The 13755-nt window shown below is 36.7% G+C and overlaps 1 protein-coding gene across 1 annotated transcript; it reads left to right on the top strand.

Annotated features, from left to right (window-relative positions):
• Positions 1 to 1497: 1497 nt before the first annotated feature.
• Positions 1498 to 13199, top strand: LOC141405003 (uncharacterized). Its single transcript, XM_073988911.1, has 2 exons — positions 1498 to 1992; positions 2061 to 13199. The coding sequence occupies exon 2, from the start codon at positions 4541 to 4543 to the stop codon at positions 6128 to 6130; it is 1590 nt and encodes a 529-aa protein (XP_073845012.1). The 5' UTR covers positions 1498 to 1992; positions 2061 to 4540; the 3' UTR covers positions 6131 to 13199.
• Positions 13200 to 13755: the final 556 nt, after the last annotated feature.

Here is a 13755-nt window from a genome sequence, read left to right as displayed (position 1 = left end):
TCTTCTGTTGTCTATAGAAGCCCTCGACCATGAGGTCTTCGGTTGTCCATGGAAGACTTAACGAGTTCTTCTGTTGTTCATAGAAGAGATCATCTTTTGACCGCAACAGAGTTTTCGGTTGCCTATAGAAGATCACAAGAGGTTTTTTGTCTATAGAAGACCTCAGAGGTCTTGTGTTGTCCGTAGAAGATATAAAGGGGTCTTCTGTTGGCCATAGAAGGCCTCAAAAGGACTTCTGTTGTCTATTGAAGACATTAAGGTGTCTTCTGTTGTCCATAGAAGACTTCAAGGTGTCTTCTGTTGTCCATGGAATACCTAAAGAGGTCAGGAGGTCTTCAGTTGTCTATAAAAGTTCTTAATAGGTAATCTGTTGTCTATAGAAGTCCACAAGAGCACTTTTGAAGTCCTCAAAGGGTCTGAGTTTTATTTATTTAATTAGGTATCCACCGTGGTGCAATGGTATGCACACCCGCCTTGCATGCTGCAGGTCGTGGGTTGTGAAGTTAGTATTATTTAAAGATACATATATAATATAAAAAGGTGGGACATTACCATTGCTGCTAAACATCGGCAGATGGCGCTGGGGGTATAACATAATGTTATGTTACAATATTTTGACATGAAATTATGTTATATTTAACATAGTTCACATTTGTGTACGACTTTGTTTCTGTTGTGCTCTGTTAGGTGTGTGTGTGTGTTATACACAAACGCCCTCTGTTGCATGATAGTGGAATTACAGTGCATTATGCATAAAAATAAAGCACGAACAGACACAACGCGGAAGTTGGACATCGATAGGCTGCAAACACAACATATAGCCACAGCATATTCCACTCAACTTGCCAATTGCTTAACGCGAGCACTCCTTGTCCCGATAACATAACAACACAATGGCAAAATATTGCCAACTCCGTGCAAACAGCCGCAAAATCCATACTTGGATTCCAGAGACCTCCACAAAGGAATTCATGGTATGACCTGTAGTGGACGACTAATAAAAAAAACATCCATAAAAATGTTGTAGTACTAATAATCATTCATCCGATGCAGCCTCCATGTACTCTGACTGTGTTGGGTACACTGATCATAGCCAGGTTGAGTGAAAGCATTCCACCTTTCTCTGCAGCCCTCCATGTACTCTGCCCGTTGGGTATATTGGTCATAGCTAGGTTGAGTGAAAGTATTCCATCTTCTATTCAGCTTCCAATCCTAGGTGGGACACATTTTGCACCTTCACTTCACTGGAAAGGAGAGGAACTCCTTAATATTTTTTACGCATTAATTGCACAATTTGTTACCCATTAAATTGTTCGCTTGTTTTGTTTATTTTAAAAAATCAATTTATGTACATGACCAATATAGAAGAACATAGAAAAGCAATATGTAAAATCTGACAGCACTTGTTTTTGTTCTTGTTTACTATGCTCCCCCATTCGCTACGGTTACTTTGGTGAACAAAGAAGTGAACCAAGAAATTTACGATATTACACTCAGACAATAGACATTAAAATTATCTGTAATATAGTTGAGTAAATTACTGAGCGTACTTATAAAATTTAAAAAAAATGGAAAAGAAATATACTCAAATGAATTTCTCCTGGAAATTCTAAAGAAAATAGAGTTTTATCGCAACCCCAAAAAACCGGTTCGGTAACCGGTTATTAAGGCATTGTAAGATTCAGTCAGATACTATGCCTAGATTATGGTACTTATAAACGTACCAAAATATTATCATACCTTGCAGCTTTCACATGTCATACTGATGATTATTTTGTCGGATTTGACAAGTTTCTTATTAAAGGCCACATGAGGAAACTTCCTTTTTATTATTTGCAGTCATAGTGGAAACGTCTCAAAAAAATCGCATTACAAGAATTAATATATCTCATTTTAAACAATCTTTCAATAAAACTTGAGATTTTTGTGAACACGACATTCCTCAACATTTGCTTTAAATACTTGTGGAAATATTTGTGGAAAATTTCGAAGGTAAGCCTTCTAAATTGATTTAGGAATAAAAGTGATTGTGTTCCTAACTTTCCTTTTTTCTTCTTAAGACGGATCGCTTTGGGGTTTTAATAAATATGTTTAGCAGATCACAATAACCAATTGGAAAAAAAGTTCTTAATACAGCTCTCAAGAAAAAGTGGCATGAATGCTTCATGCCAAATACGGAAACCTCTTTCAATCTGGCTGTATTCATCCTCCGTCATCTCACACTTAACTAAACAGTGACCACACATCCGTCTTCGATTATTTCCCTATAAATTTAAAGCTACACCTGCTACTAAGATTGCGACGTTTAAAATCATACTTTTCACATCAGTGGCTTATGGGAATATTCTTCCATACCATACCAGTAACTGCAAGCCTTGAAATATTTACTATCATCAACTTGATGCCATTCCCAGGAAGAATTGTTCCGGAAGATACGTAAAAAGTGGTGCCCCATATTCATTCATATGGTGTAAATTGTATCTGCAAAAATTCCTTCTGAATATAACCAAAAATATCAACATCATTCGTCCGGAATAGGCTGTCACGGAACCTCTAGGTAGAATACAGCTGGGCAAAAATAATCAGCAAAATCCATTGTCAAATTTTTCTTTGCGAACCAGAGGACAATCTTTAATATGGAACATTAACTTTATCAGGAAATGAAACTAGCGTAACTATGAAATTTTGAAGCTGATCCCAATCAAAATACGCCGTATTTATAATTAATTATATTTAACATTAGATATATAATAGTGAAACTGAAATACTCGTAAAACTCATCACTGCAAGTTCGCATGAAACATATAAATATTATCTTAAGCAGCATCCGAGTTCGAACCATGAGGAAGGCCTTCATCGTGGACGTCGTTCTATCGGTAAGTTTAATTCTAATTACCATGTAATTTTATAACCCGAAAACCACTGTACAAATTCGAGTCACACATAAACATGTACGAATGTTTACTTGCTTTGATGTAGTAATAGACGAGGAGAGTGATAAATTGAGTTTAGTTTTCTCTTAATTTGATATTTTGTAGATTTACTCCAGTTAACATTATTTTTTTTGATTTTGTCTTTCTTTAAACTTCTCATAAGAGTACTCACTCTCTTTGAGGTTTTGTCGATTTAAAATGTTGAAACGTATTACTCTTTATCGTTAACCCATTGTGGGGAACCAATTCAAATGGTACGTTATGAATGAATTCTTTATATTAAAGATCGTTGAAAACTTTCTTTTACAAACATTAAATTAGTTCTAATAAATAATATATTCGCATGCGATAAGTAATTTATACAATTGTGTAATCAAAACTTCACATGAATTAACTTTCCTAAAGTAAACATAAGATAATTTTAAATTTAATTTTTTTTGTCGATATCTATGGATTGAATAAAAAATGTATGTATCAATAGTTAAAATGCCGTGTTAATTCCTCTTCCGGGGCACTATCTAAAAAGATGAGGCAATAGAAAAGTGAGTGTTTATATTAGGGGTTCTGTTAAAAATAAGTCTCAGCCAACAGAACAATGGTTGGTGAGGGTTTAGAGGCTTTTCTCCACTTAGATCTAGGAGAAAGAAAAATTTTAGGTATAGCGAAATATGTCCTGTTCATCGTGTTTTGCGACAGGGGATAGTCCGATATTCTTGTTAAACCTTTCAAATGTACTCATATAATCTGTCGTTTTGGTCCACAGTTCCATTATTTGATTTTAATTAGTTTATAGGGAGTCTGTAATATTATTTTATGTAATGTTGACTGACTTAGAGAGGTATGGACAAGAATCCCCCCACCCGGCTGCAGTTAGCGGAAAGAAGGCTCCCTCAGTCCATATGTTCTCTTCGTTCGATGATGCTTATCAAAAGATATAAAAATATGCATCTTTGCAGGACCCCGGTCTTGTACATTACAGAAATTGGCGCCCAACAATAGGGGCCCGAAGGAAAGGCTTAGTCCACTTTAGGCTCTAATTTTTTTTTTTTCAAAATGTAGAGTTCATTTTCATGCGAATTTTGAATTTTTCTGTGTGTCTAAGTTTTATTACGGAATAGTTGATAGAAGCTTTCCAGGATAATTAACTATTTGATGTTTATTTCGAATAAGTTAACCGCTAGTGTCCTATTAGCCCTTTCCTTAATTATTACAAAGATACATAGCTAAATTCCAAATACCTACAATATTGTATTTTTTGGCTATTTAATTCATATCGAACTTGGTTATCAGTACCTGTGAACAATTCGGATATCATTTTCATGCTAGTTGCGTTTAGGTGACCACTGTTTTCAGATGCGAGCTTTAGGTTAAAATGTTGTCTCTAGACTGGTTTGTTCAATATAAAATTAAAGGCCAAGTAATATAATACTCCATAGACCTGTTTTGATTTCCAACATATTTCGCAATATTACCTCATTTGACTCCTTTTTATTTGTTCTCATCTTGAAATGATAGGCTCCAAATTTTTATAAAAGTTTCTTAATTGAATATTTTTCTTTTGATTGGAATAATTGTTCTTTAAATTCACTTATTTTAAACTACTTAACATGTCGTTGGAAAGAAGTCCACCTCAGAAGTCACAACTTCCGGCTGATCCTCTGCCAGGACCCTTAGAAGCATCTAATGACAGTGAGCTTTTTATTTGTCAGATATGTGAAAATACAATGACAGATGGCCAAGAATGCTTGATTATAACTGAATGTTCTCATTCATTTCATAGGCCGTGTATTGAGGAACATTTAGTAAATAATTCGGAATGCCCAGTTTGTAAGCGTCCTTGCCAGCTAAACGAACTGAAAACATTCTCGATAACTCAAAAAGCTGACCCTAAGACAAAAAATTTTCCTAAAAGAGGTAGAGGTCGAGGGGCTGTTCCGAAACAATATAATACCCGTAGTGCCGTCCGGAATCTGTTTCAGGAACAACTAACTTTTAATTCTAGTTTACAAAACCAATTGTTAGCTTCTCCAAGTCGTAGCTCCATGCATTGGAATCAACATGCGGCGAATTCTCCTGTAGGGAATAATAATCAAGCTATTTTTAATCCTGTCGATTATAATGAAATCAACAGATTAATAGAAATGAATTTGACACGTCATTTAAAAAATATGAACCTTTTACCGAATCCTTCACAACATCTTAATCGCAATACAGCCCCACCAAAATATCCAAATTCTACTAATGTAGTAAATAATACAAGTTTTGGCAATCAGTCACAGAACATTCAGCAAAATGCAGCTTTTAACAATGTCCAGCTAAACAATCCGTTAAATAACGATAGCTATCACATACGTTCTGATAAAGCCACCTCAATCATCCAAAGCTGGAATTTAAAATTTGATGGCAATTCTTCAGCTCTAAATGTTGACGAGTTTTTGTATCGTGTCAAGTCTTTAACGAACGATAACTTCAATGGGGATTTCTCGATCATTTGTCGCAATTTAAACACTCTGTTAAGTGGTAAAGCCAAGGAATGGTATTGGCGTTACCATAAACAGACGCCAAACCTGAACTGGAATGATTTTTGTAGCGCCATTAGAGGGCAATACAAAGATATTAAAACTGTTTACGATATACGTGAGGAAATCCGTAATCGTAAGCAGAAAAGTAATGAAACGTTTGATATGTTTTTCGAGGCCATATCATCTATCATGGATAGACTGCCCACACCAATGGTTGAGGATGAGCTAGTAGAGATTCTACAGAGGAATCTTCGTCCAGAGGTGCGGCAAGAGCTGTTGTTTTTAAAGATTACTTCTGTATCTCAATTAAGACAACTGGTTCAAACCAGAGAACATTTCCTTAGCGAGGAATATGTAAGGAAAAATTTGGTATCTCGCAATTTACCAGTAAACCCTGTTCCTCGTAAATATGTGGCGGATATTAACACTGACGAGGAAACAGATTTCTTGACAGAGCCAGTACCAAACGTAGATGCTTTTCATAAGCCTAATAGCAACAAGTGTTGGAACTGCGACGAACCAGGTCATCACTGGCATGACTGTTTGCAGGATAGGACCATTTTTTGCTATGGTTGTGGGATAAAAAATGTGTATAAACCCAACTGTCAAGACTGCAAGGCTCGTAAAAACAACCAGACAAAAAACTCCAAGACTATGGGTCCTCAACTGGAGTAAATCCAATTGCAGACCTTAAAGAAAACACTAACACTGATACCAAATGTAACCTTCCAAATATATTTGATTCCACTTCAAATGATGGTGATAATAACAATACACCTAAAACGGTAACTATATTGAAAAGACCTGCATATAGTCAAGAATTCCAAAGGAATCGTTCATCAGACATTATATATCCTACATCCCCATATCATATTCGTATGGCTAAATATATGCAAAAACGAAAGGAAATTTTTGATGTCAGTTCTTTAACCAAACCCGATTATAAACCTCCAAAAAGGTCCACATTACGTCTTCGATCCTATTATAAATCCAAGAAATTGTGTAAAAAGATACGGATCTCAACAATCATTTCTAATCCGAAAGACATGCGGTATTATGCCAAAGTGGCATTTCTGGGATATACAGAATTGGGCCTTCTTGACACTGGGGCAAGTGTAAGTTGCATAGGATCGGATTTAGCACTAAAAGACTTCACAAAATACCCCATTTTTACCCGATGTAAGTCTAGTGTGAAAACTGCTGACGGTAATATACAAAAAGTCTTAGGATGGATTGACGTCGTAATTTCATTCAAAGGCAAACAAAAACCTTTGAAATTGTTTGTTATACCATCATTATCACAAAGACTCATACTCGGCATCGACTTCTGGAAGACCTACAATTTGATACCGGATATCATTGGTTCAGTCGATGTGGTGGCGATGGATTCAATAACAGATAGTATCCCCAATTTTAGTCCAGATGAAAAAAATGACCAAATTACTCCACAAGAAACTCAGATAGACGAGCATTTTTATCCCTTATCTAACCAACAACAAAATCATTTGAAGTCGGTAATCGATCTATTTCCCAATTTTGAGACTCAGGGCTTGGGAAGAACCAGTCTGATAAAGCACACGATAGACGTAGGGGATGCATCCCCTATCAAACAGCGTTTTTACCCCGTATCCCCTGCAGTCGAGAAGTTAATGTTTGGGGAAATAGATCGAATGTTGAAATTGGGTGTTATTGAACCATCCACTTCAGCATGGAGTTCGCCCATGCGTCTGGTGGTCAAACCCAATAAGGTTAGGTTATGCCTAGATGCGAGGAGACTGAACGCAGTCACCAAAAAGGATGCTTATCCTTTACCCAATATAGAGGGAATCTTCGCACGACTGCCGAAAGCAAATCTAATTTCAAAGCTAGATTTGAAAGATGCTTTCTGGCAGATTAGCCTGGACGAAAAGTCGAAAGCGTTGACAGCGTTTACAGTCCCTGGAAGGCCCCTTTACCAATTTGTGGTAATGCCTTTCGGGCTCTGTAACGCTCCTCAGACGATGTGCAGGCTAATCGACGAGATCATCCCACCAGACTTACGCCATTGTGTCTTTGGCTATCTGGATGATCTCGTCGTCGTTTCCGAAGATTTCCCTTCTCATATGGAGGTTCTTCTGCGGCTGTCGTCTCAATTTCGAAAGGCTAACCTAACCCTCAACATATCCAAAAGTAGATTTTGCGTAACTAAGGTTAATTACTTGGGTTACGTCATTGGAAACGGGGGGATAACTACTGACCCCGAAAAGGTTACCGCGATTACTAACTGGCCTACTCCGAGGAACCTTAAACAGGTCCGTGGGTTTCTCGGATTAACCGGGTGGTACAGACGGTTCGTGAAAGATTTCGCTTCAGAAACTTTTCATATAACGGAGGTTTTGAAATGTAAAAATAAATTTAAATGGACCCCAGAGGCCCAAGAAGCTTTCCAAAAACTTAAAAACCTTCTCACCACAGCCCCGATATTGTCAAACCCCGATTTTTCGAGGAAGTTCTTTTTGCATTGCGATGCATCAGACTTCGGCATCGGCGCGGTGCTAGTCCAAAAGGATGACGACGGAAACGAGAAGCCTATTGCTTTTATGAGCAAGAAGCTTTCCACGGCCCAGCGCAATTACAGCGTTACGGAACGCGAATGTCTGGCGGCCGTGGAAGCTATCAAGCGTTTCCGTTGTTATCTGGAGCTGCAGGAGTTTGAAGTGGTTACAGACCACTCCAGCCTCCTGTGGCTCATGCGTCAGCCAGATTTGAGCGGTAGACTGGCCCGTTGGGTTTTTAAACTCCAACCATATAAGTTTACAATTAGTCACCGCAAAGGCAGAGAACACATCGTTCCAGACGCATTGTCGAGGATACCCAATGAAATTTCGGAGCTTGGCCTGGTAACCCCCCTAATTGACCTTAATTCTGCTCATTTCGATGATCAGGACTATCACGACCTTAAAGAGAAGGTCAAGCAAAATCAGTCCAAATTCCCTGACATACAAGTAGTGGAAAAGTATGTGTACTATAGAACTCAGCATTATTCCGGGGTAGACACTGAAGAGCAAGATGCTTGGAAACTATGGGTTCCACTTGCACTTCGGAGAGATACCATTTCCAGGGCACATGATTCCGCGGTAACCGTACATGGAGGTATGTCTAAAACCGTAGATTTATTGAAACGTCATTTCTATTGGCCTGGATTAGTCCAGGATGTTCGGAACTACATACGAGAGTGTGAAGTTTGTAAATCAACAAAAGCACCAAACTGCATTTTAAAGCCCCCGATGGTAAACCAAACTGTTTCCGAACGACCATTTCAACGCTTTTATATTGACCTCTTAGGGCCATATCCCAGAAGCAAATCTGGTTATATTGGATTGCTAATCGTTCTGGATCATTTTAGCAAGTTCCATTGGCTGTGCCCACTGAGGAAGTTCACCTCGACTGCTATAAAGGACTTCCTTTTAAAGCAAATATTCCACGTCTATGGAATTCCGGAAACAGTAGTGAGCGATAACGGCAGCCAGTTCAAGGCGAATGATTTAAGAGCGTTTTTCACTTCATATGGTATAAATCATATGTACACTGCCTATTATTCACCACAGGCCAACGCTTCGGAACGGGTGAACCGTTCGTTGATCGCAGGGATAAGATCTTTTCTTAAGAATGATCACCGTGAGTGGGATCAAAACTTAAGCTTTATCAGCTGTGCCCTGCGAAACTCCCTTCATCAATCGATACAGTGTTCCCCGTACCATGCATTATTTGGGTTCGACATGGTAACTCATGCTTCTACATTTTCCCTTCTAAAAAATCTCAAACTCCTAGACGAACCAACAACTAACCTGTGTAGAGACGATCAACTACAATTATTGAGGTCTGAAATTCGCAAACAGCTTAAAGATGCTTTTGAAAAAAATCAGCATCAATACAATCTTCGTACAAGGATTCAAAACTTTTCTGTAGGGCAGATAGTATTTCGCAGAAACTTTGCGCAGAGCAGTTTTGAAAAGAACTTTAATGCGAAATTATCGCCCGTATTCTTAAAAGCCAAGATACGCGAGAAGTTAGGGGCACATTACTACGTGCTTGAGGATATGGATGGTAAAATTGTAGGTACCTTTCATGGAAAGGATATAAGGACTTAGATCCTCAGAGAGGAAACGATTCAATAATGCGCTTTAAACTTAGTGAAGATACCGGTCTCGCACGAAATGCCCGTATGACGATGATATTTTTATAATTTTCCTCTTTCAAAAGTTTCTAATTGCGAAGACGATATATAGATATAGAAAACCCAAAGACATTTTTATACGGATTATTTTCTTTATTTACTCCCAACACACTAGTACTAATTAAAACACAAGTACGAATGCATTTCAGATGCAATCGTCGTCAAACTATTGTGTAAGCGGCGATTGCCTAATATAGCTGCCACTCAATAGAAAGATGGCATGACAATTGTCAAAAACCCAAAATTCGTTCTTCCTAAAAAAATGATGTTGTATACGTATTTATTAACTAGCGTAAATGGATGTCATGAACGTCACAATCCGACGAATATTTCTGCTGTATTGTATCGAACCCAAGAACGATAAAAACATACTTTTTGTCATCCTATGGGAACCTTAGATCTAATTCTTTTTTGGCGTAAATGTTCCTAAATTCGGCGACAATGGCACCAAAAGCTCCAAGAAACACTGTCAACATCAACGCTCTTGAACGAAAATGAAGCAAACTTACGAATTGGGTACCCAAATTGGAGAAGCTTTCCACATAGTAAATTTTATTTCAAACCTTCATAAAGTCTCAAAAAGATAAACTTTACAATTCGCGTTTAAGTTTAACTCTTTCCAGGATAAGTCCATACTTTCCAAGATCTAGTCCAACATTTTCACATCGCAATCGTTCTTCCAAAATAACATCAATTTTGTAAAAGTTTCAAAATTCTGATTGGGACTTGTTCGAGGACCAATTTATGCTCTATTTAATATAGTTCTCACAGCTCTTATTACAACAGTAAAGTGTTTGAAAAAATACCCCATATTGAGTTTGGTTCTTTTTGCATGACAATTGCTACTTCATTGCTTGTTGGATATGTATTCAGAATTCATGTAATGAAAAGAATGTAGATTCAGTAGTACTATCTTCTCTATTTCGCACTACAAAAAAATATAATGTAAACAGCTTTATTAACGAATAAAAATAACAGATCCACATTCAATACTGGCTTTCGATTAATGGCTGTTCATATTCATATAAACAATAACTTCACAGGTCGTCTTATTTCCATCTTATTTCTACTCGCAAGTCGAAGAAATAATCTGGTTTGTAGTGGACGACTAATAAAAAAAACATCCATAAAAATGTTGTAGTACTAATAATCATTCATCCGATGCAGCCTCCATGTACTCTGACTGTGTTGGGTACACTGATCATAGCCAGGTTGAGTGAAAGCATTCCACCTTTCTCTGCAGCCCTCCATGTACTCTGCCCGTTGGGTATATTGGTCATAGCTAGGTTGAGTGAAAGTATTCCATCTTCTATTCAGCTTCCAATCCTAGGTGGGACACATTTTGCACCTTCACTTCACTGGAAAGGAGAGGAACTCCTTAATATTTTTTACGCATTAATTGCACAATTTGTTACCCATTAAATTGTTCGCTTGTTTTGTTTATTTTAAAAAATCAATTTATGTACATGACCAATATAGAAGAACATAGAAAAGCAATATGTAAAATCTGACAGCACTTGTTTTTGTTCTTGTTTACTATGCTCCCCCATTCGCTACGGTTACTTTGGTGAACAAAGAAGTGAACCAAGAAATTTACGATATTACACTCAGACAATAGACATTAAAATTATCTGTAATATAGTTGAGTAAATTACTGAGCGTACTTATAAAATTTAAAAAAAATGGAAAAGAAATATACTCAAATGAATTTCTCCTGGAAATTCTAAAGAAAATAGAGTTTTATCGCAACCCCAAAAAACCGGTTCGGTAACCGGTTATTAAGGCATTGTAAGATTCAGTCAGATACTATGCCTAGATTATGGTACTTATAAACGTACCAAAATATTATCATACCTTGCAGCTTTCACATGTCATACTGATGATTATTTTGTCGGATTTGACAAGTTTCTTATTAAAGGCCACATGAGGAAACTTCCTTTTTATTATTTGCAGTCATAGTGGAAACGTCTCAAAAAAATCGCATTACAAGAATTAATATATCTCATTTTAAACAATCTTTCAATAAAACTTGAGATTTTTGTGAACACGACATTCCTCAACATTTGCTTTAAATACTTGTGGAAATATTTGTGGAAAATTTCGAAGGTAAGCCTTCTAAATTGATTTAGGAATAAAAGTGATTGTGTTCCTAACTTTCCTTTTTTCTTCTTAAGACGGATCGCTTTGGGGTTTTAATAAATATGTTTAGCAGATCACAATAACCAATTGGAAAAAAAGTTCTTAATACAGCTCTCAAGAAAAAGTGGCATGAATGCTTCATGCCAAATACGGAAACCTCTTTCAATCTGGCTGTATTCATCCTCCGTCATCTCACACTTAACTAAACAGTGACCACACATCCGTCTTCGATTATTTCCCTATAAATTTAAAGCTACACCTGCTACTAAGATTGCGACGTTTAAAATCATACTTTTCACATCAGTGGCTTATGGGAATATTCTTCCATACCATACCAGTAACTGCAAGCCTTGAAATATTTACTATCATCAACTTGATGCCATTCCCAGGAAGAATTGTTCCGGAAGATACGTAAAAAGTGGTGCCCCATATTCATTCATATGGTGTAAATTGTATCTGCAAAAATTCCTTCTGAATATAACCAAAAATATCAACATCATTCGTCCGGAATAGGCTGTCACGGAACCTCTAGGTAGAATACAGCTGGGCAAAAATAATCAGCAAAATCCATTGTCAAATTTTTCTTTGCGAACCAGAGGACAATCTTTAATATGGAACATTAACTTTATCAGGAAATGAAACTAGCGTAACTATGAAATTTTGAAGCTGATCCCAATCAAAATACGCCGTATTTATAATTAATTATATTTAACATTAGATATATAATAGTGAAACTGAAATACTCGTAAAACTCATCACTGCAAGTTCGCATGAAACATATAAATATTATCTTAAGCAGCATCCGAGTTCGAACCATGAGGAAGGCCTTCATCGTGGACGTCGTTCTATCGGTAAGTTTAATTCTAATTACCATGTAATTTTATAACCCGAAAACCACTGTACAAATTCGAGTCACACATAAACATGTACGAATGTTTACTTGCTTTGATGTAGTAATAGACGAGGAGAGTGATAAATTGAGTTTAGTTTTCTCTTAATTTGAAATTTTGTAGATTTACTCCAGTTAACATTATTTTTTTTGATTTTGTCTTTCTTTAAACTTCTCATAAGAGTACTCACTCTCTTTGAGGTTTTGTCGATTTAAAATGTTGAAACGTATTACTCTTTATCGTTAACCCATTGTGGGGAACCAATTCAAATGGTACGTTATGAATGAATTCTTTATATTAAAGATCGTTGAAAACTTTCTTTTACAAACATTAAATTAGTTCTAATAAATAATATATTCGCATGCGATAAGTAATTTATACAATTGTGTAATCAAAACTTCACATGAATTAACTTTCCTAAAGTAAACATAAGATAATTTTAAATTTAATTTTTTTTGTCGATATCTATGGATTGAATAAAAAATGTATGTATCAATAGTTAAAATGCCGTGTTAATTCCTCTTCCGGGGCACTATCTAAAAAGATGAGGCAATAGAAAAGTGAGTGTTTATATTAGGGGTTCTGTTAAAAATAAGTCTCAGCCAACAGAACAATGGTTGGTGAGGGTTTAGAGGCTTTTCTCCACTTAGATCTAGGAGAAAGAAAAATGTTAGGTATAGCGAAATATGTCCTGTTCATCGTGTTTTGCGACAGGGGATAGTCCGATATTCTTGTTAAACCTTTCAAATGTACTCATATAATCTGTCGTTTTGGTCCACAGTTCCATTATTTGATTTTAATTAGTTTATAGGGAGTCTGTAATATTATTTTATGTAATGTTGACTGACTTAGAGAGGTATGGACAAGAATCCCCCCACCCGGCTGCAGTTAGCGGAAAGAAGGCTCCCTCAGTCCATATGTTCTCTTCGTTCGATGATGCTTATCAAAAGATATAAAAATATGCATCTTTGCAGGACCCCGGTCTTGTACATTACAGACCAGGAGTGTCGTGCTGCTACCGAAGAGGAAAATGCGGCATATAGAGCTACTTTACA

This window comes from Musca autumnalis, unplaced genomic scaffold (assembly GCF_047663935.1).
Source record: "Musca autumnalis isolate F117 unplaced genomic scaffold, ASM4766393v1 scaffold_5, whole genome shotgun sequence".
NCBI lineage: Eukaryota > Metazoa > Arthropoda > Insecta > Diptera > Muscidae > Musca > Musca autumnalis.
The sequence above is the reverse complement of the archived record's forward strand: the minus strand, read 5'-3'. Positions and strand labels throughout refer to the sequence as shown.